The sequence below is a fragment of the Leopardus geoffroyi genome, chromosome D2 (assembly GCF_018350155.1).
Source record: "Leopardus geoffroyi isolate Oge1 chromosome D2, O.geoffroyi_Oge1_pat1.0, whole genome shotgun sequence".
NCBI classification, from domain to species: Eukaryota; Metazoa; Chordata; class Mammalia; order Carnivora; family Felidae; genus Leopardus; species Leopardus geoffroyi.
Window position 1 is genome coordinate 78,598,938 of NC_059334.1, and position 14,572 is coordinate 78,613,509.

Genomic DNA, 14,572 nt, shown 5'->3' on the forward strand with positions numbered 1-14,572 from the left:
TTGATAGAATGTAACTACTGTGAGTAACAGGAATCAGCTGTACCTGACCTTGCCGATCCCAGAGAATAACCACGAAGGGCATTCTAGGTGGGCACTGGTTGCTTTTTAACCTCAGAAATGGCCCTGCCGCCCCACCCCACCTGTCTTACCTGCTGGGGCTGCTAACAGCAGAAATGTATTGTTCATAGTTCTGGAATCTGGACGTCTGTCAGGGTGGTCAGGTGAGGATCCCCTTCCTTGCTGCAGACTTCAAATTAATTAATTAATTTGAGAGAGAGAGAGAGAGCACAAGAGGAGCGGAGTGGGGGGCAGGGAGACAGAGAGAGAGAGAGGGAGAGGGAGAATCTCAAGCAGGCTCCGCACCGCCAGTGAGGAGCCAGTCTTGGGGCCTGAGCTTATGACCTGGGAGATTATGGCTTGAGCTGAAATCAAGAGCCGGATGCTCAACCCACTGAGCCACTCAGGCACCCCCTGTGGGGTCTCTTATAAGGGCACTAATCCCGTTTGTGGGGGCTCTCAGGACATACTCATATCCCCAAGGCGCCATCTCCTATTTCCAGCACATTGGGAGTTAGGATTCCAACATGTGAACTGAGGGAGGACACACATATTCAAACCACAGCACCACCCTCGGATCCCCTCGTGGGTCGTGTCCCGCGTAGGGTAGGGACAGGGGAGGCAGAGGGGAAGAAAACAGGGCAGAGAAGGCGGAGACGGTGCACTCTAGAGGTTTGCTCCCCTAGGAGTAGGTTGGTACTTTAAGTTTCAAAATTAAATTTAAATTTAAATTTAGAAAAATATTTTTTTTGGCATGGAACTGGAGGGTTTGCTTTAAGCCACCTTTCTGCCTCTCTCTCGATTACCTATTGGTTCTTTGGTGCCACATCTTTCCCTTACAAGACGTCTTCTTTCTGAATTGGAAAAAAAGGCACCCCCATCTCTGAGGCAGTTCTCAAATACAATGAAAGGCATTCGCACGCCCCCCTTCTCTGTTAAAGCCATCGGAGGACATCAAACCTTGCTTCTTCCCCAGGGAAGAGCCTCCGAACCTGCTGTAAACCGGTCGAGCTTCCCTTTTTGACGTCGGCATCCCTGGGCCCAGACCTTCGAGAACATTCTGCAAATGACTACACTGTCCATGGCCCATCTGTTTAGTATTTTCAAGACCGTTTTTAAAGCAGCAGAACTTGTTTTTTAAATAAAACCACACTTATTAAACAGAGTAAAACGGGGCACTCTGGTTACATCCTGGAAGTTCCTTTAGCCAGGAATCCAAACAGAGGGGTCTCTATAGACCTTGAGGGCTCTCCCTTGGACACAGCTGGAAAGCCACTCACCTGACTCCTGTCCAGGGAGGCCAGACTCTAGTGTGCATCCAGATAACCCAGTTACAGCACACATTGCTGCCCCGCCCCTAGAATTTCTGACTCAGGAGGCCTGGGGAGCAGCCCAGGACTCTGCATTCCTGAAAGATCCCAGGTGATGGTGCTGCTGGTCTGGGGTCCACAGCTGGAGAGCCACGAGGTAAGAGAGTGCCGTTCTCAACCTGTCTGGCTATCTGCAGCTCTTCAGGATTGGAGACATCTGCCCCTAGCAGCTGGTGGCTCGAGTTTCTGATTCCCACTGTCAGACGAGAGAGCCAGGAGTGGGCATAGCTCCAGCCAGTGTCATAGCCTCGCTATGGAGTTACCACAGTCGGAAACTTCAGAATTTTCTGAAGTTGAAAGACAGGGAATTCATGCTGATTTACAGCTTCTGTTTTTCCTCTTGCTCCCGAGCCATGCGTTTATTTTGGGGGCAGCCGTTTGCACCAAAAGATTTTCAGCTGTGGGTATGCATGAGCGGGTTCAACTGCCTCGCAAAGTTTAACCGAACTTTTATTCAAGCAAGCACCGTATCGTAAAAAACTGCATGACAAAGTGAACGTATTATTGTTGCTGTTGTTGTTTTTAATTTAGAATAGGGATCACACAAAAATCTTCTCTCAATTCCAAAAACAATTGATATAAAATAAATAAGTGACAGAATTCCTTCATGCCATTTAAAAGGTATGTGTTGGGGTGCCTGGTGGCTTAGTCAGTTCAGCCTCCAGTTCTTGATCTTGGCTCAGGTCATGATCCCAGGGTGGTGGGATCAGACCCTGTGTTGGGCTCCATGCTGATCGTGAAGCCTGCTTAAGATTCTCTCTCTCCCCTTCTGCCCCCTCCCCTGCTCGCGCACTCACATTCTCCCTCTCTCTGTCTCTCTCTTAGATAAATAAATAGGTAAATGGTATGTTAAAGGTACATGTTTACGAATCCAGTTGATGTGGCCAGTACCCAGTTGGCTGAGTAAATTGGGGTGCATCTGAATGCTCGGACAGGGCCTTTGAGTTTCCAAGTAGCTGGCTACTATTACATGGAAGCTTATAACTTGCCATGTTGGCAGGGTTCAAATATTGCCAATTTCATATCTCAGACGAACACGTGACCTTGTCCTTGTTTTGGTTTTTCACGGATCTTGAGCAAATTTATCTGTGTAGGTAGATTTTTCCCTTCTGAATAAATCGCTACATCTTGGCCACCTGAGATCAGTTTCCTCCGTCCTCTGCATGCCCCTCTCTGCAGTCTCTGTAACTCCAGAGCCACTGGCCACTGGGGGGGAATTCATGACCCAGATCAAAGGCCCTCGGATGGCGTTGGGGTGGTGTTTATGGCCTTTCCTCTAGTTTATTAACTAGCCTGAGTTCTGCTTGGGTCAAGCTCAAAAGCAGTTTCCCTTCTCTGAACATAGGTTTGCTTTGTGGAGGGAAACAGGGTAAGAATGTTCTGGGAAGGAACTGATAAGCCAGTTCAGGGTTAACTGTGTGGAGCCAGCCCCCCTTGTTGAACGTGTGAAGGTCAGGATGTTTAGGGCCTGTTCACACTCTCGCAGGGGCTGAGTTTCACATGCTGGTTTATCTCGAGAGAGACTAGAAATAGCTCGAGGGGCCTGCCTTGGAGCTTCCAGCCAGTTTGCAAGCCTGTCTGGGCACCTTGGGACTCAGGCTTTGCAGCAGCTGCATCTCCGAGGAGTGTATCTCCCATTGCTGAGACTGTCTTATGGAGGGAAGCACAGGCCTCTGCTGGCCTGCTGTCCGGGGCCCCGACCGGCCGAGCTTAGCTCTCCAGAGCAACAGTGTCAAAGTGCCTTCTCCCCTCTAGCTGGTATCTGGCTTTCCATCTGAATCGAGTCTTTGGCCTTAGCCTTTGCCCTATTACGTGATTGTGTGCACTTGGGAATTCAAGAAGGAAAAAAATCAAGAGCCTGTGAGGAAAGCCTTTGTGCTAATACCTTCCAGATGGCGATACGAAATGGGAGATAAGGTGGTGTCGCCCATCTGGCCCGACAGGACGTGCTGTGTTCTGCCCGGGGTTTGGGGGATATTATCGCCCTCCGTGACAGCCAGGTCACTCTGGTGTCTGTCTTTGGACAGGGGCTTAGCTTGGCACCTCCGGCCGATCTCCGAAATGCAGTTCGCTCTTAGGTCAGTGGGGGATCTGCCGGGAAGGACTCAAAAGCCCGGAACAGGCAATCAAAAGGTAACAGTTACCTGGCAGCATCTCGCCATGGCTGAACTCACAGGCCTGTCAGGCTGAATGCAAGCTCTGGATGGACATCGTCCGTGTTTCTCTGGTTCTTGTGTGGGGCGGAAACTGCATCCAAATGGTTAGGAGACCAGTTGTTGTTTGTGGGGACCTGGGTGAGGCACTGAATTGGAGATGGCGAAGTCTGGCCATTAGCCATGGCTCGCCGTCTGCGTTAGGAAGGATTCTAAGGTCTTGTCCAGCTGGACCTAGCAGGAAAGAGTGCCATGATCAGTAAGTCATGTCTGTCTGCTGGAAGGAGGTGTGGTGGCTCATGTGGCCTCTTCTTGTTAACTCTTCTCTTGAACAAAAAAGGCTTAAATTAAATCAACATTTCCTTCATCTTCCGAAAAGATAAACATGCTGTGAATGTGAATTCAGCTTCTTTGTTATTCCACTAAGGCTTGGAAAACATTAAGTCCTTAAATGAGAAAAGGGAGCTCAGAGTTTTATTAAAAAGGCCTTCAGACACCCTACCCCCGGCCCATTTTATAGAAGAAGTCGAGGCAAGAGAAAGTTAGTACCGTGCAGAAATGAAATGAGAATTCATGGGGCGCCTGGGTGGCGCAGTCGGTTAAGCGTCCAACTTCGGCCAGGTCACGATCTCGCGGTCCGGGAGTTCGAGCCCCGCGTCGGGCTCTGGGCTGATGGCTCAGAGCCTGGAGCCTGTTTCCGATTCTGTGTCTCCCTCTCTCTCTGCCCCTCCCCCGTTCATGCTCTGTCTCTCTCTGTCCCAAAAATAAATAAACGTTGAAAAAAAAAAAAAAAAAGAAATGAGAATTCACGTGTGAGGCCTGCATCGGGGTGCCCTGGCCTCCTCTGTGCCGGCTCGGTGGCCGTCCGGGAGTTCCCGCTGAGGGCTGGCAGGGGTGCTGGCCATTGCCAAGGGCCCGGCTCCCTGACCGCGATGTCTGAGGACGAGCCCCTGCTGGTCAGGGAGGCTTGGGTACAGACAGAAGCTGGCACAGAGGGGCTGAACTGTCCCCACCTTGTCTAGCAACGCTGTCCCCCGGGGCAGCTCAGGCTCGGGGCAGGGTGGGGGGCAGTACAGGGACCCTGTGTAAGTTCCTGCTTGGCGTCTAGAACCAGGGCTGGCCCTGTGGGCAGGCCACCCAGACAGTCACCCAGGGCCCTGTGCTTATTTCAATGGTGTGCTGTCACCATCCTGAGATTCTTGATCCTTCTGGAATGCGGGGCTCTGCATTTTCACTTTGCATTCCATTTTGCCCTCGAGTCAGGTTACTGGTCCTGCCTCAGACTGGGATTCCAAGAAGATTGCACAGGTGTCCTGCTGTCGGTGGCCTATGTGTTGGGGACGCAGGGAAGGAGCTGTCCTGTGTTGAGCACTTTTCACGTGCCAGGCTCTGTGCTGGGGGCCGGAGAGGCCACAGTGGCTGAGACTTTAGTAGGGGAGCAGGACACCTTAGCTGAAAACGAGGTGCTCAGAGGTGGGGCCGGGCCCAGCCTGGCCATGCAGGATGGGCATATTACCCCCACCTGGGGAGGGGGTAGTTTGGTGGCCCCTCAGGATGATTATGGGGGGGGAGGGCTGGGAGGGGGCGAGAGACGTAGGCATTCAGGGGCACGGTCTGCTTGAGCCAAGGCACAGAAGCAGCCTGGAGCATCAGGGGGCCAGCTTGGTGGGGTTGGAGCAGAGAGAGGGAGAGGACAAACCTGGGCGGGGACAGGGACAGAGATGGGGTGTGGGAGGCCAGGGAGTTTTTTTCACCTGGGTTCCTAAGGCTGCAGAAAGTTGGGGAGGCTTTCAGGCAGGGCAAGGACCTTATCAGAACTCGAGCTGGGTTATCCTGGTGACTGTGGGGGTAGGTGTGAGGGGACAGAGGAGGCAGGCAGAGCGGGGCGTACAGGAGCCCTGCTCAGAGAGGTCGTAGCCGCCGTCACCAACAGAGGTGGCCGGGACAAAGAGGTTCCGGAAGGAGAAGGAGGTGACTCAGCAGGAAGGGGTGATGGAGAGATGAGGACAATCCCAGCTTCTGGCGCTGGTCTGAGTCACTGAGCACTTCCCTGTTGGGGCCTGACCCCCCGACCCCTGGCAATGGGCCAGCAGCCAGCTGGAGGCGGGGAGGGAGGGGGGGCTCTGTTCTTAACAGAGCAGTTGATTCATTTGTCTGGTACCTTTGGCTCAGAGAGCCTGGTGCGGGAAGGGTGTGGCCCTGGTGGTGGGCCAGCAGGAGGGAGGGTGAAGGGCGCAGGCTCCATGGCCTCCAGGCTAGATCCGAGGGGACCCCCCAGTGTTCCCAGGGCAGGGAAGTACCTGTCACCTGTGGGCACGCTCCTCAGCGGAGTGTGACTGTCAGTGCTCTTCGCCCATGGATTTGGCTTTGCTCTGGGGCCACAGATCCCAGGCCGCGTCTCCCACTCTCTCTGCCAGGGTTTTCAAAGACGGAAACCTTCCCCTGCCCTTCCCCTGCCCAGAGTTTTCTGGAAGCAGCAGAACCACGGTCTGTATCGCCTTCCTCCAGCTCACATTAAATCAAACCAGATCTTTACGGGGCTTGCCGAGCAGGGAGCACTGTCACTCCCGTAGGAACCGAAATCGGGGACTAGTAAATTTCTGTCCACTTGTGCACTGGCCTTGCTCCAGGCTTACCCATGGTCATTACGCTCTGGTCTCTGTTTTTCTCCTCATTACACGGGGGAAGAAGGCATCCTGGGCTCCTGCTCTGCCTCTGTTCCTGACACCCGGCCTGGTCGTGCCCAGTTGGGACGCTCCATCTCTCCCTGTCCCTCTGCCTGTTAATCCAGTGCTCACTGCGGGCGGCCTGGCTACATGTTGCGACTATATGACTTCGGCTGAGCGACCTCAACTCTCTGCACCTCAGTTTCCTTCCTTCTTTGTAAAGCGGGGGGTGGTGACATTTGCCTCAGAGGGTTGTTGTGAGGGTTATTCGAGGTCCTATGTGTAAAGTGTTTGGTACAGGACCAGGTACCCAGCGCCGGGCATGCTGGACCGGCCACCTACCGTAAGGTACCAGGGACAGGGCACACGGGACCAGGCACACCGGACCGAGCTCCCAGTGGGGTTGAGCTTCTGCTGTTTTTGTGGCTGTCGATTAGTAATGCCCAAGCCGGGGCGCGGAGGCTGAGGGATTTTCTGGCTTGGGGAAGGGCTGCAAGTCCAGGAGCAGCCCAGGCGGCGCGTGTTGTAGGCGCTGAGGGAGGCCGGCCTGGTGGGAGCAGAGCACGTGAGGGCCAGGGCGGTGGAACCGGGGGTTGAGGCCGAGGCGGACCCCGTAGTACCTGCTAAGCAGCGACGGGGAATTGGAGCAAGAGTGCACGGGGTGTGAGGGCGCCCCTGGCAGCTGTGCTCCACACCAGGAAGCCAACCACGTAGGTGGAGCTGGTGGAGATGGATGGAAATTAGCAGAACATTCTTGACACTGAGACCCAGGGGTCCTGTATTTCTGCCATCCGGGGGGCTTCCTGCAGGGGTTCCCACCCAGAGGGAAGAAATGAGCCCTCTACCAGAAGCCCGGAAACCTCAGACCCTGGCTCCAACCTCAGGCCTGGTTTCAGGCCCTTGGTGCTGAGTCACATAATTGTAACTGGGCCGCCTTCGGCCCTGCCAGCTTCCCTGTGGGCAGCAGAGTGGACGGCTGGAGGGAGGCTGGGAGGGCCGACCCCCCCCCCCCCGAAAACTGTTCCCAAGCTTTAGTCTGTGGACGGCACCGCGAGCCTTGCTTTTTGCCAGAGTTGAAAACCAAACCTGTTTTGAGCTCTTTGCTTGAGGGTGTGTTTGCAGGTGGGTACCCAGGGGCCCTCTCTGCCCTCCGGGTATTTCCCTGGATGTCCAGCAGGGGGCGCTCACCCACTGAATGTGGGATGCCGCTCTGCTATAGATCTCTGAGCACCCGCCCCCCGCCCCCCAACCTCTCAAAGGGTCCCCACAGGTCCCTGGGGCAGGTTCCTTGGTTACCTGTCAGCCTTTTGGCCTTGACTTTTATCAGCCTCGGATTTTAGGGGGTGTATCCCAGGGCGTTTGCAAAGCTGTATCGTAGTCCTCGATTCACAGAATTCACTGCCTATAAAAAATGATTCGAAAAGATCATACAAAAGTCCCCTCCCCAGAAGAAAAATCACACAAGACAACTCACAGAGTGTGCTGAGCACCCGCACTGCCTCCATCAAGGAAACACCAGGTTCTGCTGAAACCTCACACACGAGGCATCCATGCCTGACCAGGGGGCTGTGGCACCGGAGGGTGCCTCCACTGTGTCTTAGCAAAGGCCCCGGGGAACCGGGTCCGGGATTGAGGGAAGCCATGTGCTGGGTCTTTAAACAGCCCATCCCACATGTGTGGGGTGAATTGGGTGGGGTGAGGGGGCCTGATGAATGTGCCATTAATGAGCCAAGTTCCACTGGGAATAATTCTCCTTTTGTGTCCCCAGCACCTCCCCAGCTGCCGCCTGTGCGGATCTCACTCCCCGAGCCTCAGAACATGTGTCTTTGCCTTCTGCCCCAGCTGGTGATGGAGTAGAAGCTTCCGCTCTCTCCTGCCAGGGTCTGGCCAAGGACTTAAGCAGGTATTGTACTAAACTTTCCCTCCACGGTTGCTGGAGAGGAGGGGCCTGGTGGTCTCTTCCCCCTAGGCCTTGGACTCAGCTGCCATCAGGGATGGCACCAGCAAGGTGTTGACAATCTGGATCTGTGATGCCATGAATTTGGGCTATAGCCAATGTGGAGTTTACCCCTGCAGGCAGGTGTCTGTGTCACCATGGGGATGTCCTTCGTGAGTGAGTGTATTATCAGGGGTCTCCAGAGAAACAGATCCAATAGGAGGTATATATACATACAGACAGAGAAACGTATGTTAAGGACTTGGCTCATGTGAATCTGGGGAACTGGCAAGTCTAAAATCTTCAGGGGGCGGGGGGTGGTAGGGGCAGCAGGCTGGAGAGTCAGGGAAGAGCCAAAGCTGTAGCTCAAGTCTGAAGGCCATCTGCTGGCAGAATCCCTCTTCCTTGGGGGACCTCAGTTCCCATTTACTGATTTATTGACTCAGTTATTTCTATCAATGTGGACTTGGGGTTATCTTTTTTATACTTTGGGTTATAATAAAATAACACTTTATTCTTTTTTTTTTGGCCCAAAATATCTTAGCTTTGGCCATTGGGCCATTCATTGGCTCCCAGGGCTTTATGTTGAGGGGGTCCAGCAGCCCTGAGGCAGGATAGAGATACAATCAGATGTGCATTTTTGTTTTTATTTTAATGTTTATTTATTTTTAAGAGGTAGAGCATGAACGGGGGAGGGGCAGAGAGAGAGGGAGACACAGAATCGGAAGCAGGCTCCAGGCTCCGAGCTGTCAGCCCAGAGCCTGACGTGGGGCTCGAACTCACAGACCGTGAGATCATGACCTGAGCTGAAATCGGACCCTCAAACTGACTGAGTCACCCAGGCGCCCCAAATTTGCATTTTTAAAGGCTCTCTCTCTAGCTGCCTGGCTGGGCAGGACTGGATTCTGCACTTACCAAGACTGTCCTGAGGCTCTGTGTCCTGCCCAGGGCCAAAACGAGACCAGGCGTGGCTGCGGTTAAAAACACCCTCCACTGCACCTGCAGACTTTGCTAAGTCCTCTCTCTCCCTGGCTGCTTTTAGCCACGGGGCTGTGGCCTAGATCCAGGGATCCAAATAAAACTTGCCTTTTCCCCTCTGGTGTGGGTCCCAGAGGTTCTCAACTTAAGTTTCAAAAACGCACAGATGAAAATTTCATTTTGCTGAAATGGAAGTTGTTTACGAGCCTGGGCCGGAGAGTCTGAGGTCCTCGTTGGTCTCATGGTTTGGAGATACATCGTGCATCTGTTCCCATTTGCAGCCAGGCTTCTCTTGCTGGAGCTGGCGCGCCTTCTTTGTGTTTTGGCCCTGCACACGCGTGGTGCAGTCTCTCCCCGCTCCCCCCACCTCTGTGGTTTTGTCTTTTCCTCTTTGGGCTTGGAGGGGAGTGGCGGGGCAGTGAGGCCTGGTGTCTTGACAAAGAAGGCCCGGGGCACATCTTATTACCGAACGGACAGATGTTCTGTTCTTGCAAGCATGCTGGGCGGCTTCCTGCTGCCTCGTCCTGCTTCTAATGGCTGCTGTGGAAATGATGACACAACCCCACGTTTCCAGCGCAAATGGCTTTTCTCTGGGAATTTTCACACCCCCTCCCTTCCCCCATCCCCGTTGGTAATCATTAGGGCACAAGCCTTTGGGAGAACAGATGTGACTTTGAGAGAGGCCACGGGGAGGAGAGAGAGCTCCGTGTGCAACCCTGCCTGAAGCAAAGGGCTTGTCCTGGGAGGGACGCTGTCCACTGCGGTGGCTGGGCTTCTGGCCTTCCCTTCGCCTCCGGCCCTGCCCTCTGCAGCCTCCACACTCAGCAGACCCCCTGACCCATAAGAGCATTCTAGACAGCATCCTGTAGTGGTGAGCTCTAAGAGGCTGCAGCCAGGCAGAGAGTCAATGATAAAGAATTTCTAGCAATGCAAGTCCAAAGCCCTCACTCATGCCAAGGCAGCTACAGCTGACCACGGGTTTTTGGAGCCTCTGGAGGCTTGTGGCAAAGAGCCTGGTATGTTGGTACCTGGGCCGGTGGGGGAAGGGGGGTGAACCTGAGCAAACAACATCCCTGTTCAGAACTGACTGACCTGCCTGTCGGCCTGCCGGGGACAGCTGTCCCGCAGGACTGGTAATTTGGAAGCCTGGCCAAGGGCTGCCTGGAAAGACCTGGAAGAAATGAGATTAAGAAGCAGCTACCTGCAAGGAGGAAGTGATCCCATGCTGATGCAGGAAGCCCAGGGCATAACACCCCTGAGAAATGCCGCCCCAAACTGCAGCCTGGGTTTGGGGGAGGGGGGCACAGGCAGGTGGCCTTGGCTCACCGGGGTTTCTGGTGAGATGTCCCCTGGGCCCTGCCTGCATCGGGCAGCCCCAGATTTCTCCATACTTCTCCCGGACTTGAGGGATTTTCCTGGCAGGAGCTGGACTGCGTGTCTCCCTCACCCTATCCGGGGTGGTACCCTCTTCCCCCAGGTTAGAGATGTGAACCCCTTCAAAAGTGTTCCACGCCCCCGCCCTCAGAGCCAGCACATGTGTGACCTCCCAGCTCAGTGGTTAATTCTGCAGGTGGGGTTGGGACCATCCTCTGTGTTTTAAAGATGTTGGGTTGCTGAGGCTGAGGCTCTCTGGCAACAGGAGCTTCCCCAAGCGGACTCGGGTCTGACCCAGCTCGTTCCTTATTTACACCTGTCATTACACCTGTCAGGTGTAATGACACCTGTCATTACAGTCATTCTCCTGCCTGAAAGACCCACTTCTTACAGGGCAGACCGGGCACGGGTATGCTGTAGAGCATCACCCTCCTGGCGGGACCAGCACAGGCCATCTGAGTGGGGCTTCGGGCCGCTGGCCCATCTCAGGAATGGGAACCGGTGTGGGGGCAGCTGGGCGGGCTTGTCCGGAAGCTGTACCCTGCTGGCTTCGGCCGAGGAGCACAGTGGAGGGAGGCCGCTCCTTCCCCAGGGGAGTAGGTAGAAGTTGGCCGCCTCCATCTGGGCAGAGCAGGTGTGGAGGGGTGGGGCCGGAGACCCTAGCCCCATAGTTCTTTTTCCCTCTTCTGGAAAGGAGGGGTGGGCAGCCAGGCGGGGCTTCTCTGGGGGGCCCCGGAGGAAGTACAGAGCATCAGCTTTGTGACCCCAGCCGGACTGGAGTCCCGGGACCCCTAGGGCAGCCTGGAAGGGAGTCCGACCTGACGTGGGGTTCGGTGAGGAGCCAGTGAGGGCGTGGCCGGGGGTGCCCAGTGCAGCTCCCAGAAGGTGGAGGGTTTCAGGGCAGCGGGGTCTGGGAGCTCCCCCTCCATTCCTGGTAACCCCCTTGGTCCCATGTTATGTTGGCTGCTGTGTGCTAGTTTTCGGGTTTGGCTTTTCTTCCAAGCCAAGCGTATGCCTTGGAGCCTCCAGCCCCAGCTGGAGGTGGGAAGAGAGGGGTTGCCAGCAGCAGGCCGGTCATGGACTGCCTGAGGGGAGGTGGAGAAATAGACCCGAAATCCAAGACAGGGCCCCAGGGAGGTGGGGTGGAGGAAGGGCTTCTCACCAGCACAGGCCTGGCTCAGGGCCCTTCCCCACCTAGCATGGCTCCTGCCAGTGTCAGTTAGTCAGCTTCTCTTATTCTTTAGCTCGTGAGATGCAGTCACAGGCCTGCTACAGCAGCTGCAGGAAGTGATGAGTGCTCTCAGTCTAAGTGGATCATATAGTGGGGTCTTCTGCTTTATTTATTTGCCATACATCCATCCATCCGCCCGTCCATCCATCCTCCCGCTCGGCATACACGTCCTGGGTTGATTCTGTGCCATATCCCGCGTGTGATGTGGTGCGGAGGGAGGAGCATAAAGCTGCAGAGACTTGCCTCTGGTCCGTTAATGAGCTGTGTGACCTTCGACAAGTTACTTGACCTCTCTGAGCCGTCGTTTGCCCATCTTTAAAACGAGGCTAGTAGTACCCACATCTTGGAGGTAATCGTGAGGAGAAAATGAGGTATGTGAAGAACGTGGCTCAGGGCTTGACAAATGGGAGGCATTTAATTAATGCGGGCTCTCCCCTGACATCCATCAGTGCTGGGAGTGCTGGGGGAGAGGAGACGACACAGCAGTGATCCAGCACGTAAACTCTCCAACTGGCTGAGAACAGAAGAGCCAGAAGAGAGTCTCCTCTGCCTGGAGGAGTCGGGGAGGCTTCCAAGGAGGGGAGCTGTGTTTTCATGGGTTTTCCAGGTGTTTGCTGAGGGTGAAGAAGGAAAAGGTACTTCGGGGAGGGGGAGCTCTGTGTACCGCAGCCTCGGGGGGAGGTGGCGATGCCCAGCAGATTTAGGCAGCGGGTCAGGAGAGGCCTGGATGGACTGGAGGGGGCGACACAGGTGGTTGTGGGCCGAGTAGTGAGGTTAGCGGGAAGGGACGCAGGCATGGCGGGCGGTGGTCAGGTTTGGGGGTGAGCCTGTAGCCAGACTGAGGAGTCTGCGGGGACCCACAGTGTGAAAGAAAGATTGTTTCCCTGGTATTTTTTTTTTAATTTTTTAACGTTTATTAATTTTTGAGAGACAGAGTGCAAGTGGGGGAGGGGCACTGAGAGAGAGAGAGAGAGAGAGAGAGAGAGAGAGAGACAGAATCCGAAGCGGGCTCCAGGCTCTGAGCTATCAGCCCAGAGCCTGACATGGGGCCTGAACCCATGGACTGTGAGATCATGACCTGAGCTGAAGTTGGACACTCACCGACTGAGCCACCCAGGAGCCCCAGATTGTTTCCCCTTTAAAGCAGGGGAGAGTCAGGACTGAGTTTGGGGGTGGGGAAAATCTCTGATGGCCAAGGGGAACCTGGATGGTGAGAAGAGGCTGGAGGTCACGGGACCAGTGGAGGTTGGTACTGTGGTCGAGGTGGGAGGTGATGGTGGACTGAACTAGGGCAGTGGCTGTGGGGCCTAAGAGGCTCTGAATCTGTCTTTGCAGCTTTCATTCCCCCCTTCCTTCCTTCCTTTTATCCTTCCTTCCTCCTTCCCTCCCTTTCTTCCTTCTTTCTTTCCTCCCTCCCTCATGTTTGTTGAGCTTCTGTTCTGTGCAGGCCTCACAAGCTGTTGCTGGGGATACAGTATTGACCCTGCAGACATGGGCCACATTTCTGAGGGGACTGTGCAGGGACAGTGATTCCTGGGCTGGGCTATGGTTCCAGGCGGGGGGTCCCAGGACCTTGGGCTTAGCACCGGCATTTCCTCCCTGTGCAGCCCAAGGCTGGGGCTCAGGAGGGCAGGGGTGTAATTCCCCATGGGGCTCAGGTCGGCAGGGGTGTAATTCCCCATGCAGTTCCACCCAGCATGCACTCCCAGCTTTTCATGTCCTGGCTACAAGGCAGAGGACGGCCGGCTCTTTGGGGATGCCTTGCCCACTTTGTGCCCCGAAATAGTGCCCCTTCTCCTGACTTTAAAAATCCATCTCATTGAGCATCCTTGCCTGGTGGCTTTGCAAACCATAGGCTCCTGTGACCTTTCTCAGGTTTAGAAAGATGGGGGCCTCCCTCCCTCCCCCTTTTTATTGTCCCCGTTTTAAAGATGGGAAAACTGAGGCCCAGTGAGGTCAGGACCTTGCCTGAGGTTACAAGCTCTGAGAGCAAAGTTGTGGTGGGAACCGTTTGGGTCGGGTGTCTCAGCAGACTCCTCCTCCAGGGAGCCTGCCCAGCTTCTAACTCCTCCTCCTGAACGAGGAGCTCTGGGCTTGCTATCCCTGGATGCTGTGAGAGTCGGTGAGGCAGGGACACTGAGTGCTCCCCGGGACAGAATGACTTCTTGCTGTTCCGCGAAACAGCACAGCAGCAGCCGCAGCTGACGTGTATTGAGCGCTTGCTGTATGCCTGGCATTGCTATACTAAGAACATTTTGTAGGTTATTTCACTTACACCTTGCAATATCCCCGTTGGTGGGAAGGTCCTGTTGATTTTTACTGCACAAATGAGGAAACTGAGGATCAGAGGGGTTCAGTAACTTCTCTGAGTCAGTTTAAGGATTCAGGTAAATGAGAAATTTCCCCTATTATCCATTAATCTTCCTGAATTAGGTGAGTGAGGAAGTGAGTTTAATTCAAACCTCATTCCTGGGCACCCCACCCTCCCCTCCCCACCAAAATCACACACGCGCAAAGCAAGACTTGTCGATGGGGGGATGGGGGGGTGGAGCTGAGGTCGGGAAGCTGAGGGGTGTGGCTCTGGGCTTTGCATGTGACAGCAGTGGGAAGACCTAGGATCATTTCCGTGACTCTCCGTAAGCTCTGGCCTCAGTTGGAGAGAATTTCAGTTTTGGCCTCTCTCCTCTGTGCCCCTGATTACGGGCCTGTCCACCCGCATATCCACCCATCCCTGTGTCCGCAGAGTGGCCAAGAGCCTCCCATGTGCCCAGCTATGGGCTAAGCACTGGGCATTCCGTGGGGCATAT

The 14,572-nt window shown here is 54.8% G+C and overlaps 1 protein-coding gene across 1 annotated transcript in view; it reads left to right on the forward strand.

Annotated features, from left to right (window-relative positions):
- TACC2 (transforming acidic coiled-coil containing protein 2) overlaps nucleotides 1-14,572 on the forward strand; it is a 214,718-nt gene that overhangs the window by 107,553 nt on the left and 92,593 nt on the right. The window contains 1 exon segment of the mRNA XM_045439735.1: nucleotides 8,015-8,149. Within this exon segment, the coding sequence (XP_045295691.1) occupies nucleotides 8,015-8,149 (135 nt within the window).